This window comes from Petaurus breviceps, unplaced genomic scaffold (genome assembly GCF_028583685.1).
Source record: "Petaurus breviceps papuanus isolate PSGF00001 unplaced genomic scaffold, PetGlider_PUasm1.0 186, whole genome shotgun sequence".
NCBI lineage: Eukaryota > Metazoa > Chordata > Mammalia > Diprotodontia > Petauridae > Petaurus > Petaurus breviceps.
In genome coordinates this window covers 6,914,827-6,927,911 of record NW_027185798.1, presented here as the reverse complement: position 1 = coordinate 6,927,911, position 13,085 = coordinate 6,914,827, and the positions used below count along the sequence as shown (strand labels likewise).

Here is a 13,085-nt window from a genome sequence, read left to right as displayed (position 1 = left end):
AGGATCATTCCTGCCTAGAGGTGGAAGGATCCTCAGAGGCCCCCTCCCCTCATCCACTCCTTTTTTTAATGCTTTTTGGAGGGGAGAAGGCAGGGCAATTGGGGTTAAATGACTTGCCCAAGGTCACAAGTGTTGTGTCTGAGGCCAGCTTTGACCTCGGGTTTTCCTGGCTCCAGGGTCAGTGCTCTATTCACTGCACCACCTAGCTGCCCCTCATCCACTGCTTCTGATGCCCAGAAAGAGGATCATAATATACAGAGCTAATGCAAAGCTCTCATTTAGAGATGAAGAAATTGAGACCCAGAGAGGAAAAGTTATTTACTGAAGGTCACACAGCTTGTAAGAAACCTAGGTCATGAGATTCAAACCTAGGTGATGGGATCATAAATTTAGAGCTAAATGGAACTTTCAGCATTATTTAGTTCAATCCCATTTTGTCGATCAGAAAACTGAGGCTAAGTAGTTAAATGATTTTCCCAAGGTCGCACTGGTAATAAGGCACAGGCTAGGGATACGGTCTTTTGACCTGAAATCAAGTGATCTTTCTACTGCATTAAGGGAGGTATTTTAAAGCAAAGAAAGTGGGTAGGGTACTTTCCTTGGTCCTACTACATCACCCTTCTATAGGTGACTTCAAATGCCTCCTACACAGTCATTGAGCACTCAGGAGAAATCCTTTGTCACATCTTCAAATATTCACAGGATTATAGATTTAGGACTGGAAAGGACCTCAGAGGCTAGCCGGTTAAACCCTTTTATTTTACAAATGAGGAAACTGAGGCCCAGGGAGAGACTTGCCTAAGATTACCTAGGTAAAATGGAGGGGTGGGACTAGGTGGTCACTAGGGGTCTCTTCTAGCTCTAATTCAATTAAGTGATGATTTTAAACCTTCTTGAATCATCCATTTACCTCTCTTCCACCCCAGCCCCACCCCCACACAACAGTGTGCCTACTATAGATCCCATACTGCCAGGGAAGGGGAGAAGAGAGGGGGTCTCTTCTTCCTTGAACTCTGTCTGGTTCATATGCCTTCTCTTTCATTGCTTAACCTAGCTGGAAGACCCCATCTCTTTCCTCCCTCCCTCCCTCCTTCCTTCCTTCCCTCCTTCCTTCCTTCCTTCCTTCCTTCCTTCCTTCCTTCCTTCCTTCCTTCCTTCCTTCCTTCTTTCCTTCCTTCCTTCCTTCCTTCCTTCCTTACCTTCCCTCCTTTTAAAGAAAGCTGGTTTACTTAACTATAGCATAAAAAAGATATTCAACAAGGATACTCTAGCAGCACTTAGATTGGATAGACTCATCCCCCTTGCTCTTTTTTCCGTCTCTCTTTTTTAATTTTAATTTTATTTTTCTTCATAGTATTACTCCATACCTTCTGAAGGACCCCAGGGCCACTAGCGCCTGGCCACAGCCCAACCAACCCTTTGTCTCTAAAACTGCAGAAAGACAGATCTTGTGTAGTTTGTGGAGCCAAAGCTCCCTCTTGTGATAGGGACCTGTGGTTGCAGGTTTCATTCTTAGGGATGCAAAGTGGGAGACCAGGGTTCAATGGGAGATTTTCTCCCAGCCCTGCTAGGAAGGATCACTATGGTGACAGGAGGAAGGAGAAGCAGTGGTCTGAGTCCTGCTGGGACAGATTGGTTTTGGGAGACCTCTTCCACCCTTCCAGAAGGAGGGCCCCTCCCTAGGACTAAATTCTCCTTTCCCCATAGAATATGTCTGGGAATTCTCCTTCCCTACACCTCCCAGAAGGTGATGGCCCGTGGAGCTGGGAGAGGGGCCTTATTAAAGACAAGGCTTATGAAAGTCCCCTTCCTCCCCTCTTTGGAGACATGAGGGACAAGGGCTTGGAATGTTCCATGCCATGGTGGACTTGGTTTATGTGCTGCTGCTTAGCTCTGCTGAAGTGTGTTTTCCCCCAATATTCAGTTTTTTGTGAGTGTTATAAGGAATGGCTCTGGAGAGAGGGAGGAAGAGGTGGATATATTGGCAAGTGTAGGTGGTGTTAAAAAACAAACAAACAGTGCTTTTGGATGGAGGAATGATGCAGGCCTAGACTTCACACTCTCCCTGCCTTTCTCTGGCAGAAAAAGCCCTTCTTCCCAGACAGGGGACTGGGAGGGTCAGTCTTCCCCCTCTAAGCCTCACCCCTCTTCAGCTGATGAAAGGGTCTGAAGCACTGGGGAGAGGGGGCAACTGGGTCCCAAAGCTGCCACTGATTTCAATAGCTGCCAAATTTCAAGGTTCTCAAAACACTTTGCCCCAGAACAAGACAGGGAGGTTGGTACCATAACTTTTTTTTTTTAGCTGGACAATTTCATTGGTATGAGGGAATTCACTTGATCAAGGCAAAAGAAGTAAGCGTTCTGCAAATTATAATCTTAGAGAATTGAATGGACATTGTCAAAGCTTAAGGAACTTGACCAGTCACAGAGGCAGTGGGATTTGAATGCAAGTCTCCCTGGCTCAGAGACCAGCTGGCTATCCACTAGGCAGCAGCTGCCTCAGCATAGCTAGTATAACTACCATTTCATAGATGAGGAGACTGAGGCCGGCATCATACAGCTAGCTTCTAAGTGTCAGATCAGTCCAGCACACATTACCCACTCTGACACAGCTTCTCCCTCACTTAATCTCTCTTGACTTGTTTTCTCCTTTGTAAAATGAAGGGGTTGGACCTGATGACTTGTCTTTTCCAGCTCTAAAACTATCCTTTAATTATTCTAAGTCTTCCCTGATCCCTCCAAGCCTTCCCTCTCCCCACTCCCATGATCTTGTATTTACTTATCCATATACCATTTTGAACCCCTGTCTTCTAGAATTTGAAGGCCTAGCATGTGGGGGCAGCTAGGTGGCACTGAAGTGGATAGACATTGGGCTGGGAGACAGGAAAACTCATCTTCCCGAGTTCAGATCCTGCCTCAGACACTTACTAGCTATGTGACCCTGGGCAAGTCACCTAACCCTGCTTTACTCAGTTTCTTCATTTGTAAAATTAGCTGGAGAAGGAAATGGCAAAACACTTCTGTATCTTTGCCAAGAAAACCCCAAATGAAGAAGTCAGACATGACTGAAAAAAAAAAAGCATATGGAGGAGGGATGACTTGCTGTACTTGGCCCCAAAAAACTAGGAGCAATGGATAGGTATATGGTCAGGAGACAATATGACCCAATGGAAAGATCATTGTCTTTGGAGTCAGAACATTGGGGTGCTTATTACCTGTGTGATATCGGCTAGATTGCTGGACCTGGAGTCAGGATGAATTCAAATCCTGCCTCGGACACTTGCTAGCTATGGGGCTCCAGGCAAGTCTCTTTGCCTCAATTTTCTCATCTGTAAAATGGGAATAATAATAGCCCCTGCTTCCCAGGGCTGTTGTGAAGATAATGAGATAATATTTTAAAATGCTACATCAACACTGGTTGTCATGATCAGTCTCAATTTCTTCCTCTATAAAATGCAGGGGTGGAAATAGACAGTCTCTGAGCTCCCTCTCAGCTCTAGATCTGTGATAGTCATGGGCAAATTCAGGTCAATATAGGGAAGACCGTCTGGACAGCCAGAGCTGTGAGAATGACAGGAGGCCTCATGATCTGGTGCTCTATCCACCAAAGAAGCCCTGATAGAGAGAGATAGAGATGAAGATTGTGTATGCATGCATGCACACACACATGTATATATATGTATATATAAATATATGTATAGATATATTTATATGTATGCGTGTACATACATATATACACATGTATATATCTATATGTGTGTACAATGCACACACGTGTGTATGGCTATATCTGCATGTGTGCATACATATATGCATGTGGATATATGCATGTATCCACACATGTGTGTATGTACACACACATATAGTCACACACCAATCAGCTTAGAGATCTTTGTACTCGACTTGTAAAACAGCTACAATCCAATATTGGCCCCAACAGGGTCTCAAACTGACAGGTGGGGGCATGATGGAGTTGCTCACCCAATGGCAGGAAGAGAAAGGCCAGAGCAGATAGGAGGATGGGGCCAAGGGTATTCCTTTCTTCTGGTCTCCACCCTCTGCTTCTCTGAGCTGGGCAGGGACCAATTCTCATTTCTGCTCTTCTCTTTGGGTTTGGAGGGTCTTCAGATGTCTCTCCGGGGAGTGGAGAAGTCACAGCTGGAACATCTGGAAGTCGGGGTCAAGGCCTTGGGGGGATCCGAGCTAACCAGGGGAGGGCAAGGAGGGAAGAGTTAAGTCATTGCCTGGTAGTGATCAATCTTCCCAGGGCCCCAGCCCCCACCCTGGCTCGCCTTCCCCTTAGACACTTGGATCTATGTAATTATTTTCATGCTGTCTTGCCCATTAGAATGTGAGCTTCTTGAGGGCAGGGCTGTGTTTTTGCCTTCCTTTTTTTTTTAAACTGGATGTCTGTCTTCCATGGAATGTTCTCCCTCCTTTTCTCCACCTCCTGGTTTCCCTGGCTTCCTTCAAGTCTCAGCTAAAATCTCACCTCCTGTAAGAAATCTTTCCCAGTTCCTCTTAGTGCTAATGCCATCTCTGGGAGATTACTCCCAATTTATCCCATATATATCTTGTTTATAGGGCATTGAGAGGATCCAGTGGACAGAGTGCCAGGCCTGGAGGCAGGAAGACTCATCTTCCCAAGTTCAAATCTGGCCTCAGACACTTCCTAGCTGTGTGACCCTGGACAAGTCACTTCACCCTGCTTGCCTCAACTTCCTCATCTGTCAAATGAGCTGGAGAAGGAAATGGCAAAGCATTCCAGTGTGTGACCCTGAGCAAGTAACCTAACTCTGTCTGCCTCAGTTTCCTCATCTGTCAAATGAGCTGGAGAAGGAAATGACAGATTACTTCAGTATATTTGCCCCCCAAAAAAAAAACCAACCCCAATGGGGTCACAGAGCTGGACACAACTGAAAAGCAGCAGAACATCTTGTTTGTCTGTAGTAGTTTGTGTGTCTTCTGCCACCATTATACTGTGAGCCCCCTGAGAGTCAACACTCTCCTGTAGCTTTCTGTGTATTCCCAGAGCTAAATGCAGTGCTTGGTACCTGTGTTGTTCAGTCATTGTCCTTCCAATCTGTCTGACTCTCCATGACCCCACTTGGGGTTTTCTTGGCAGAGATACCAGGGTAGTTTGCCAATTCCTTCTCCAGTTCACTTGAAAGATGAGGAAACTGAGGCAGACAGCATTTAAGTGACTTGCCCAGGGTCACACAGCTAGGAAGTGTCTGAGACTGGATCTGAACTCCTATATTCCTGACTCCTGGCCCAGCCTTCTATCCACTACACCTGCCTGGTACACAGTAGGCACTTAACATTGCTGTCTTATTCATTCTTCTTTGGCCATCTCTCCCTCCCTACTTCAAGCTTCTCCATCAGAATGGAAGTTCCTTGAGGACAGGGACGATCTTTCTATGTGTGTTCCAGGGTTAAACAGAGTGCCAGGCACACAGCAAGTGCTTAATATATGTTTGTGGACTGACTGTTACAGCCACCAGGCCCTTGGGCAGGGGCAGAAAAGGGAGACTTCTTTCTCCTGGACCTGCCTAGATGGGTATCCTGGGGCTCAGGTCCCTGCTACTCCCTCCTTCCAGGGGAACAGCCCATGGAGCAGATTCTTCCTCCCCCGACTCCCCTGTCAGAGTGCAGCCCGGCCCTCTGCCATGCCCACCCTCCTCCTCCCCCAGGATTATCTAGATGAGAGCTGCTAAATAAAGCCTGGGCAGGATTGTTCAGTTCCTGAGGCCTAAGGCAGGTGGAAAGAAGCTGGATACCACATCAAGATTCCTTCCAAATCCTACTGACCTTTCAAGTCCCAGTTCAGAGTCTCCCTCCTCCATGCAGCCCTCTACAACTATACCAGCTCCCAGTAAACTCAGAACTTCCCCTGTTCGGATGACTGGTTGTCCAGGTAACTCATTTGGGCAAAGCAAATACCCAGTGGCTGACTGGTTAAGTGCTCTAGATCCTTCCCAATGTTTGTTGGAATAACCTGCTTTTATTGGGAGGTTTTAAGGAAGCCTTTTTGCCCTTCCATGTTGACTCATTTTGTGGATCTAGACACATCTCTGGGGGCTATTCCCCTGGGAGCAAGGATGAAAGGACCCTCTGCCTGATGCCTTCTGAGGTCCCTGCCAAATTCTAGAGTTATAATTCTGTAAGCTTGCTGCTTTTGCCACCTTGGCAAAGTCATTCAGAACTCTCTGGGTCTCAGTTTCCTCATCTGTAAAATGGGAGAGTTGGACCAACTAGCCTTGAGGATCCGTCTAGTTCTAGACCTAGGATACTGTCCAAAGCACCTCTTTACCATCTGGAGAATGAGGGGGTTGGATTAGAGAGCCTCTGAGAAAGGCCTGGGTTTGAGTCCTGCCTTTGACTCATACTAGCTCTATGACCTTGGGCAAGTTACCCAATGTCTCTGTGCCCCTAGAGACTGCAAAGCAGGTGCCCATTGGTAGGAATTCCTCACCCAGCCCTCCCTACATTCATATGATCACAAGTCCATGTGGTTACATTGCTTCTACGCTCCAGCCAAGCTGATCTATTCTTCCCCCCCTCCACCCCAAATCTGCCTTCTAGACCTTTGCCTGAAATGACCTCATAGGAAAACAGATTAGAGCTGAAACAAAACTATAGGAAGCCATCTAAATCAAACACCCTTCCTCCTTTCATTTTACAGATGAGGAAACTAAGGCCTAGAGAAATTACTTATCCAAGGTCATCTAGGTAGTATTGTGCCCAAATCCAAATCACACCCCACCTGATTTGAAGCCCACCATTAAGCCCCTTTATGTAGTTGTCTTTGTCTCTATCCTACACCCTGTAATAGCTTGAAATAGCTTAAGACATAGTCCTGGGTATTGCCCAAGGCATAGTCCCCTAACCCTGTTCTGTTCTGCTGACCAAGCAGGGTCCCCACTCCCTTTACCCAGAACATGACCCTAGCCTGTGCCCATTACCCAATGACCCTCCACCCTGCTCTAGGAGGGACCCCTTTCCAGGAAAAGTTGCACCCTTGTACCCTTGCGCCATCTTCCCAAATTAGCCCTGAGCTACAGATCTAACCAATGGCAAATCTTGGCTTCTGTCCATTATTGCTTATGCTAGTTCCCCTCACCAGTTGTGGTTTTTGTGGTTTTAAACTTTATAAGCATTTTATGTACCCCAATTCGGGGCTGCCTAATTTGAGTGCGTACTACTGGTAGTCACGCACTTAATAAATCCACACCTAAATTTACTTTGAATCCAGATCTTGGGTCTCTCTTATTCTCTGCACAAGAGTAGTAAGCAGGAGAGGCAGGATTTGAACTCTAGAGCCATCTCCCCTGGGACATGCTGCCCCCCTCCTTTCCTGTTGAACCCCTTTAAGCCCCATTAAACACCAACTTAAATGCCACCTCCTCCAGGAAGTCTTCTCAGATCCTCATTCCTGAAATTTCAGCCCTTCAAACAACCCCCAGCTTTCACCCAGCATGTTTTGTACCTCCCAGAAGTGCTTTTCGACCATACAATGCTGTACATTAGATCTATCTGTGTATGAGGAGCATCCCCTGGAAAACCACAAGTTCCCTGAGAACAGAAACAGTGCCTGAACTCAATTAAGGGTCTATGACTTTATTCCTGCAGGGGTATGGCTGGCCCACCCCTCTGAAGATTCCCCAGTGCCCAGCTGCAGTGCTTGGCTGAAAGTCAGACAGGTATTTAATGAAAGAATAAAGGTGGGAAGAGAATATAAACATTTAAAAAGTACCTACTTTGTGCAATCTTAATTTGATTCTCACAACAACCCTGGCAGATAGGTGCCATTATTATCCCCATTTTACAGATGAGGAAATTGAGGCAGACAGAGGTTAAGGGACTTTCCCAGGATCACATAGCTAGTAAGTTGCTGAAGTCAGATTTGAGCTCAGGTCCTCCTGACTCCAGGCCTAGTGTTCTATCTGCACCATCAGCTGCCTGGAATAAAGGGGCTATATGAATATATATATGAATGAATGAATGAGCTATATAGGAAAATATATGGTCTCCAGGCAAGCCTCTTCTTCTCCAGTCAACCAAGTCTTTACTGACCCCTTTGGTCCACCTTATGCTAGATGCTATAGGATGCTTACCATGGAGGGGGGCAAAGTCCCACCCCCTTGACAAAGAGCACAAGCTCTTTAGCCCATGGGCAGATGGAGAGTGAGGCCCATCTTCTGAGGACAATGAGGCTGCACTGGTTGAGAACATAGACCTAGATGGGGAAGGGCCCTTGGGACCTCTGGCCCCTAATATTTCATAGACAGGCTGGTCCAAAGTCACACAGGCCATAGGCATCAAAGGCAAGACTTGAAAATATCTCCTTTGATAGTTTACCTGTCAGATTTGTGGAGAGGGGAAGACTTTATGACCAAACAAAAATTAGAGAGCATTATAAAATGCAAAATGGATAATTTTGATTACATTAAATTGAAAAGCTTCTGTACAAACAAAGCCAATGTAACCAGAATTAGGAGGGAAGTGGAAAATTGAGAAAGAATTTTTACAACCTATGTCATTGACAAAGGACTCATTTCTAAAAGATACAGAGAATTGAGTCAAATCTATAAGAATACAAGTCATTCCCCAATTGATAAATGGTCAAAGGATATGAACAGGCAGTTTTCAGAGGAAGAAATTAAAGATATTTATAAGCATATGAAAAAATGCTCTAAATAACTATTGATTAGAGAAATGCAAATCAAAAGAACTCTGAGGTACCACATCTCACCAGTCAGATTGGCTAAGATGACAAAACATGAAAATGACAAATGCTGGAGAGGATGTGGGCAAATTGGAACACTAATGCATTGCTGGTGGAGTTGTGAACTGATCCAACCATTCTGGAGAGCAATCTGGAATTATGCCCAAAGGGCTATAAATAATTTCATACCCTTTGACCCAGCAATACCACTTCTAGGGTTGTATCCCAAAGAGATCATAGAAGTGAGAGGAAGACCCATATGCACAAAAATATTTATAGAAGCTCTTTTTTTGGTGGCAAAGAATTGGAAATTAAGGGGGTGCCCATCAATTGGGGAATGGCTGAACAAGTTGTGGTATATGCATGTTATGGAATACTATTGTGCTATAAGAAACGAGGAGCAGACGGTCTTCATATTTACCTGGAGAGGCTTATACGAACTGATGCTGAGTGAGAAGAGTAGAGCCAGGAGAAATTTGTACACAATTACAGACACAATGTATGTGTGACGACCAACTTTGATAGACTGGACTCTTTTCAGCAATCCAGAGTCATAAGTCAACCCCAAAGACTCATGATGGAGAGAGATGTTTATATCCAGAGAAAGAACTGAGTTTGAATCCAGATTGAAGCAAACTACTGGATCTTTTTCTTTTTCTTGTTTGGTTTTGTTTCCTCTTTCCCATTGTTCATTCCATCTGATACAATCCTTCTTTATAACCTGACTAATGCCTAATGTGAAAATATTTGCAGATACTATACTTGATTGTATGACGCCGGGGTGGGGGGAGAGAAAATTTGAAACTCAAGGAATTGTGGAAATGAATCTTGTAAACTAAAAGTAAACAAATTAATAAAGACCAAAAAAATTTAAAAATAAGACCTTAAAAAAAAAAAAGAAAATATCTCCTTTGGCCCCAGAACAATACTTTTCCACTTTCCCACAGTGTTTTCGATTGGTCTGTACTGTATCACCCTCTGAACACTAGCTTCCCCTCCCAGGATGGGAATGTTCTATGGGCATCCAAACTGTCAGTGTGTGCCACACAGACAACAATGGCCAGGAATGGGACAGGGGCAGAAAGGCCAGATTCCTCCTCATTCCAATTTCTGCCCTTGAGGCCAGTCAAGTAGAAGCCTGAAATGGATAGGGGCTAGGGCAGAATTTCACATTAGGGGCAAGTTTTTTGTGTCCTAGACCCCTGTGGTAGGTTGGTGAAGCCTATGGACCATCTCTCAGATCAAAATGGACAAAAATGCAAAATTTCAGAGGCTAGTGAAAATAAAGGTGTCATTTTTACCCCCATCCTAGTTCATGGTCCAGGGCAGTTAGGTAGCACATTGGAGAGAATATGGGGCCTGGAGTTTGGAAGACTCATCTTCCTGAAATCAAGTCCAGCCTCAGACACTTTACTAGCTGTGTGACCTTGGGCAAGTCACTCAACTCTGCCTCAGTTTCCTCATCTGTCAAATGAGCTGGAAAAACAAATGACAAACCACTCCAATATCTTTGCCAAGAAAAGTCCAAATGGGGGCACAAAGAGTCAGACACAATGCCTCCATTCCTTGAATTCTCCCCCTCTTCCTCTCCACCTTCTGGCTTCCCTGGTTCCCTTTTAGCCTTAGCTAAAATCCCACTTTCTATAGGAAGTCTTCTAGAGTCCCTCTTATGATTAACACCTTCCTTAATTGATTATCCCCAGCTTATTACTTATCTAGCTCCTTAACAGTTTACATGTTGGGGGAGGCTAGATGGTGCAGTGAATAGAGCACTGGCCCTGGAGTCAGGAGGACCTGACTTCAAATCTGGTCTCAGATACTTAATACTTACTAGCCGTGTGACCTTGGGCAAGTCACTTAACCCCAATTGCCCTCCAAAAAAAAAGCAAAAAAAGATGTCTTGTTTGGGGTGGATAGGTGGGGCAGTGAATAGAGCACTGGCCCTGGAGTCAGGAGGTCCTGAGTTCAAATCCGGCCTCAGACACTTAAGACAAAAAAACTAGCCAGAATTAGGGTTAGGGTTAGTGACCTTGGGCAAGTCACTTAACCCCAATTGCCTTCCAAAAAGCAAAAAAAAAACCACACAAATAGTTTGCATGTTGTCTCCCCCATTAGATTGTACACTCCTTAAGGGCAGGCACAGTTTTTTGCCTTTCTTTGTGTCTCTGTTACTTAACCCAATGTCCAGAACACAGTGGTCACTTAAATGTTTGTTGAATTGAGTTAATAACTCGTGACGTTGTGAAAATCTCTTCCCTTCCCAGAACCTTAGTATACTCCTTTGTAAAAAGGGGAGAAAATATTTCTTCCTCATGTTGCTGTAGGGAATGTTGAGAAATGGCACTTTGATGTGAAGGGCATGAAAATGCCTAATAACAGAGAGAATTTGTCTAGGGTGCTTCACTGGGATTCCTAGTTCAGGAATTTAATTTGCATGCCAATCTAAGAGGATCTCGGGAGAGAGGGTGGCTTCCTCACTCAGCCCTATACTCAGGTCGGCGGATAGCCAGCCTCCTGAGACAGTAGATGGTTGACTACTAGGTATTATTTAGGGCCCTGGGAAGGCTCTGCCTGATCTCTAAGCAGGGGAGAGGAAGGAGAAATACACTCTGGTGTCATCCAAGAGGGGTCTCTGTGTGACTGGGAAGTTGCCCCTCCCAGCTATTTTGGTAGGGGGACAAGGGTTTCTGAGGCCAAGCTGGGCAGGCCCCCGTAGAACAAAGAGTTGGGTTACAGGGGAGTCAGAAAGCCAGATCCCAGGCCGGCCACTGTTTTCTCAATACTCCATTCATCTGGCAGAGGGAAAGGCCCTCCCTCCAGAATAATTGCCTTTTGTCCTCTGGGGTTGGCCCTCCCTTCTTTTCTGAGGAGCTGAGGATAGCTGAAAGATGGGAGCTGAGATCTGGGGGAGGGAGTGAGGGCAGCTGATCCTCTTCCTGCCTGAACCCAGCCTCTCCAGTGCCCAGCTCCAGCAGTGGGGCAGGAATCTTCCAGTCCCCTTTTCCATGTGTCACCCCCACCTCTGTGAGCCTGCCCCCCCAACCCCACCCCCTGCGCCTCCTCTGGTCGTCTGGGCCCTCCTGGGAGTTGGAAAGATAGGAACAGGGGCCACTGGGGAGAAGATGATCTTGGGATTGGCCCAGGTCACCTCTGCCTCTCCCTGTACAATGACAAAAGGAGAGATTGACGGAATCTTAGGAGGGAAACGTTCCTACTCCCTTCCCCACCAAGGTATGTGTGTGGGCTTGGTTGTAAGTAGTCTGTCCCTGTTCTCCCTTATGCCATTCTAACTCCCTTCCCTAATATTTCATAGCACCTGCTTTCGACCCCTAAGATCTTACCGATTACTGGCTTGAGAAGAGAAGAAACAGAGTGGAAGATGGGAAGGACCAGGAGGCCTTTTGTAAAAAGTCTGTACATAACCGTCCCTTGTCCTTCTTAATTTACTGTGGATAAAAACATCAAGCATCTAAGTCAGAGAAGAACAAGTTGGTTCATCCTCTCTCTTTATCATGGTAGATTCAGAGCTGGAAGGGATTTGAGGACATTTAATCCAACCCTCTCATTTTACAGATGAGAAAACTAAGGCCCAGAGAAGGGTAAAGTGATCGTCTAAGGTGACGCGGACAGTAAATGGAAGAGCTGAGATTCAGAGCCAGACCTTGAGACTCCAAATTCCACCTGCTGTCACAACAGCACTTCCTCCTTCCCCCCGTTTTCATCCAAGAGCAGACTCAATGTCCAGGTCAACCAGGCCCAGCTTCCTGGTGCCAACAAAGCAGGGTACGTCCCAACCCAATCTTATGGAATGGCTCTGGCAGAAACCGCAGCACTAAGATAGCGAGATTACAAGAGGAGGCCAGCTCCCGATAGGAATGACCAGGGCAGTTGGCCCAATGGCGCCACCACGGGACTTTGGAATATCATGGCCAGATTGAGCGATAATGGGTCCATGATGTTATTGAGAAACATCTTGGTCTAGGACAAGGTTAGGAAGGGTAGACCTTGAGGTCCCGCCATGTCTGAAAGAATCACATTGGTGTAAGACTGTTAGACCAGCTCTGAATGATGCCTGAGCTCTCCAACTCCGAGAACCTTGAACCTTGTTTTCTTTTCGGTTCCCTCAAGAGCTCAGTAAAATTTAGCTCTTTGCAAATGCCCCTTTTGACTTCCCCCTAGCCAAAAGAGAATAAAAGTGTCCATACCTGGATGGGATTTCTTCAGCTTTATCTGTCTTCCGCCTCCTTCTTCCCCTTTTCCCTCCTCCTCCTCCTCCTGCCCCTTAGAAACAGCTGGTGATTAAAAAATCAATCAATACGAGTCAGGAGTCACTGCTTCCTCTCCACCTGAGGGAGGC

The 13,085-nt window shown here is 45.9% G+C and overlaps 1 protein-coding gene across 1 annotated transcript in view; it reads right to left on the bottom strand.

Moving 5' to 3' along the window:
- SSC4D (scavenger receptor cysteine rich family member with 4 domains) overlaps positions 1–13,085 on the bottom strand; it is a 29,626-nt gene extending 16,541 nt beyond the window's left edge. The window contains exons 1-2 of the mRNA XM_069089170.1: positions 12,934–13,085; positions 3,982–4,203 (exon numbers count right to left, since the gene is read on the bottom strand). Of these exons, the coding sequence (XP_068945271.1) occupies positions 3,982–4,093 (112 nt within the window). The 5' untranslated portion in view covers positions 4,094–4,203; positions 12,934–13,085. The remainder of the gene's footprint in view (positions 1–3,981; positions 4,204–12,933) is intronic.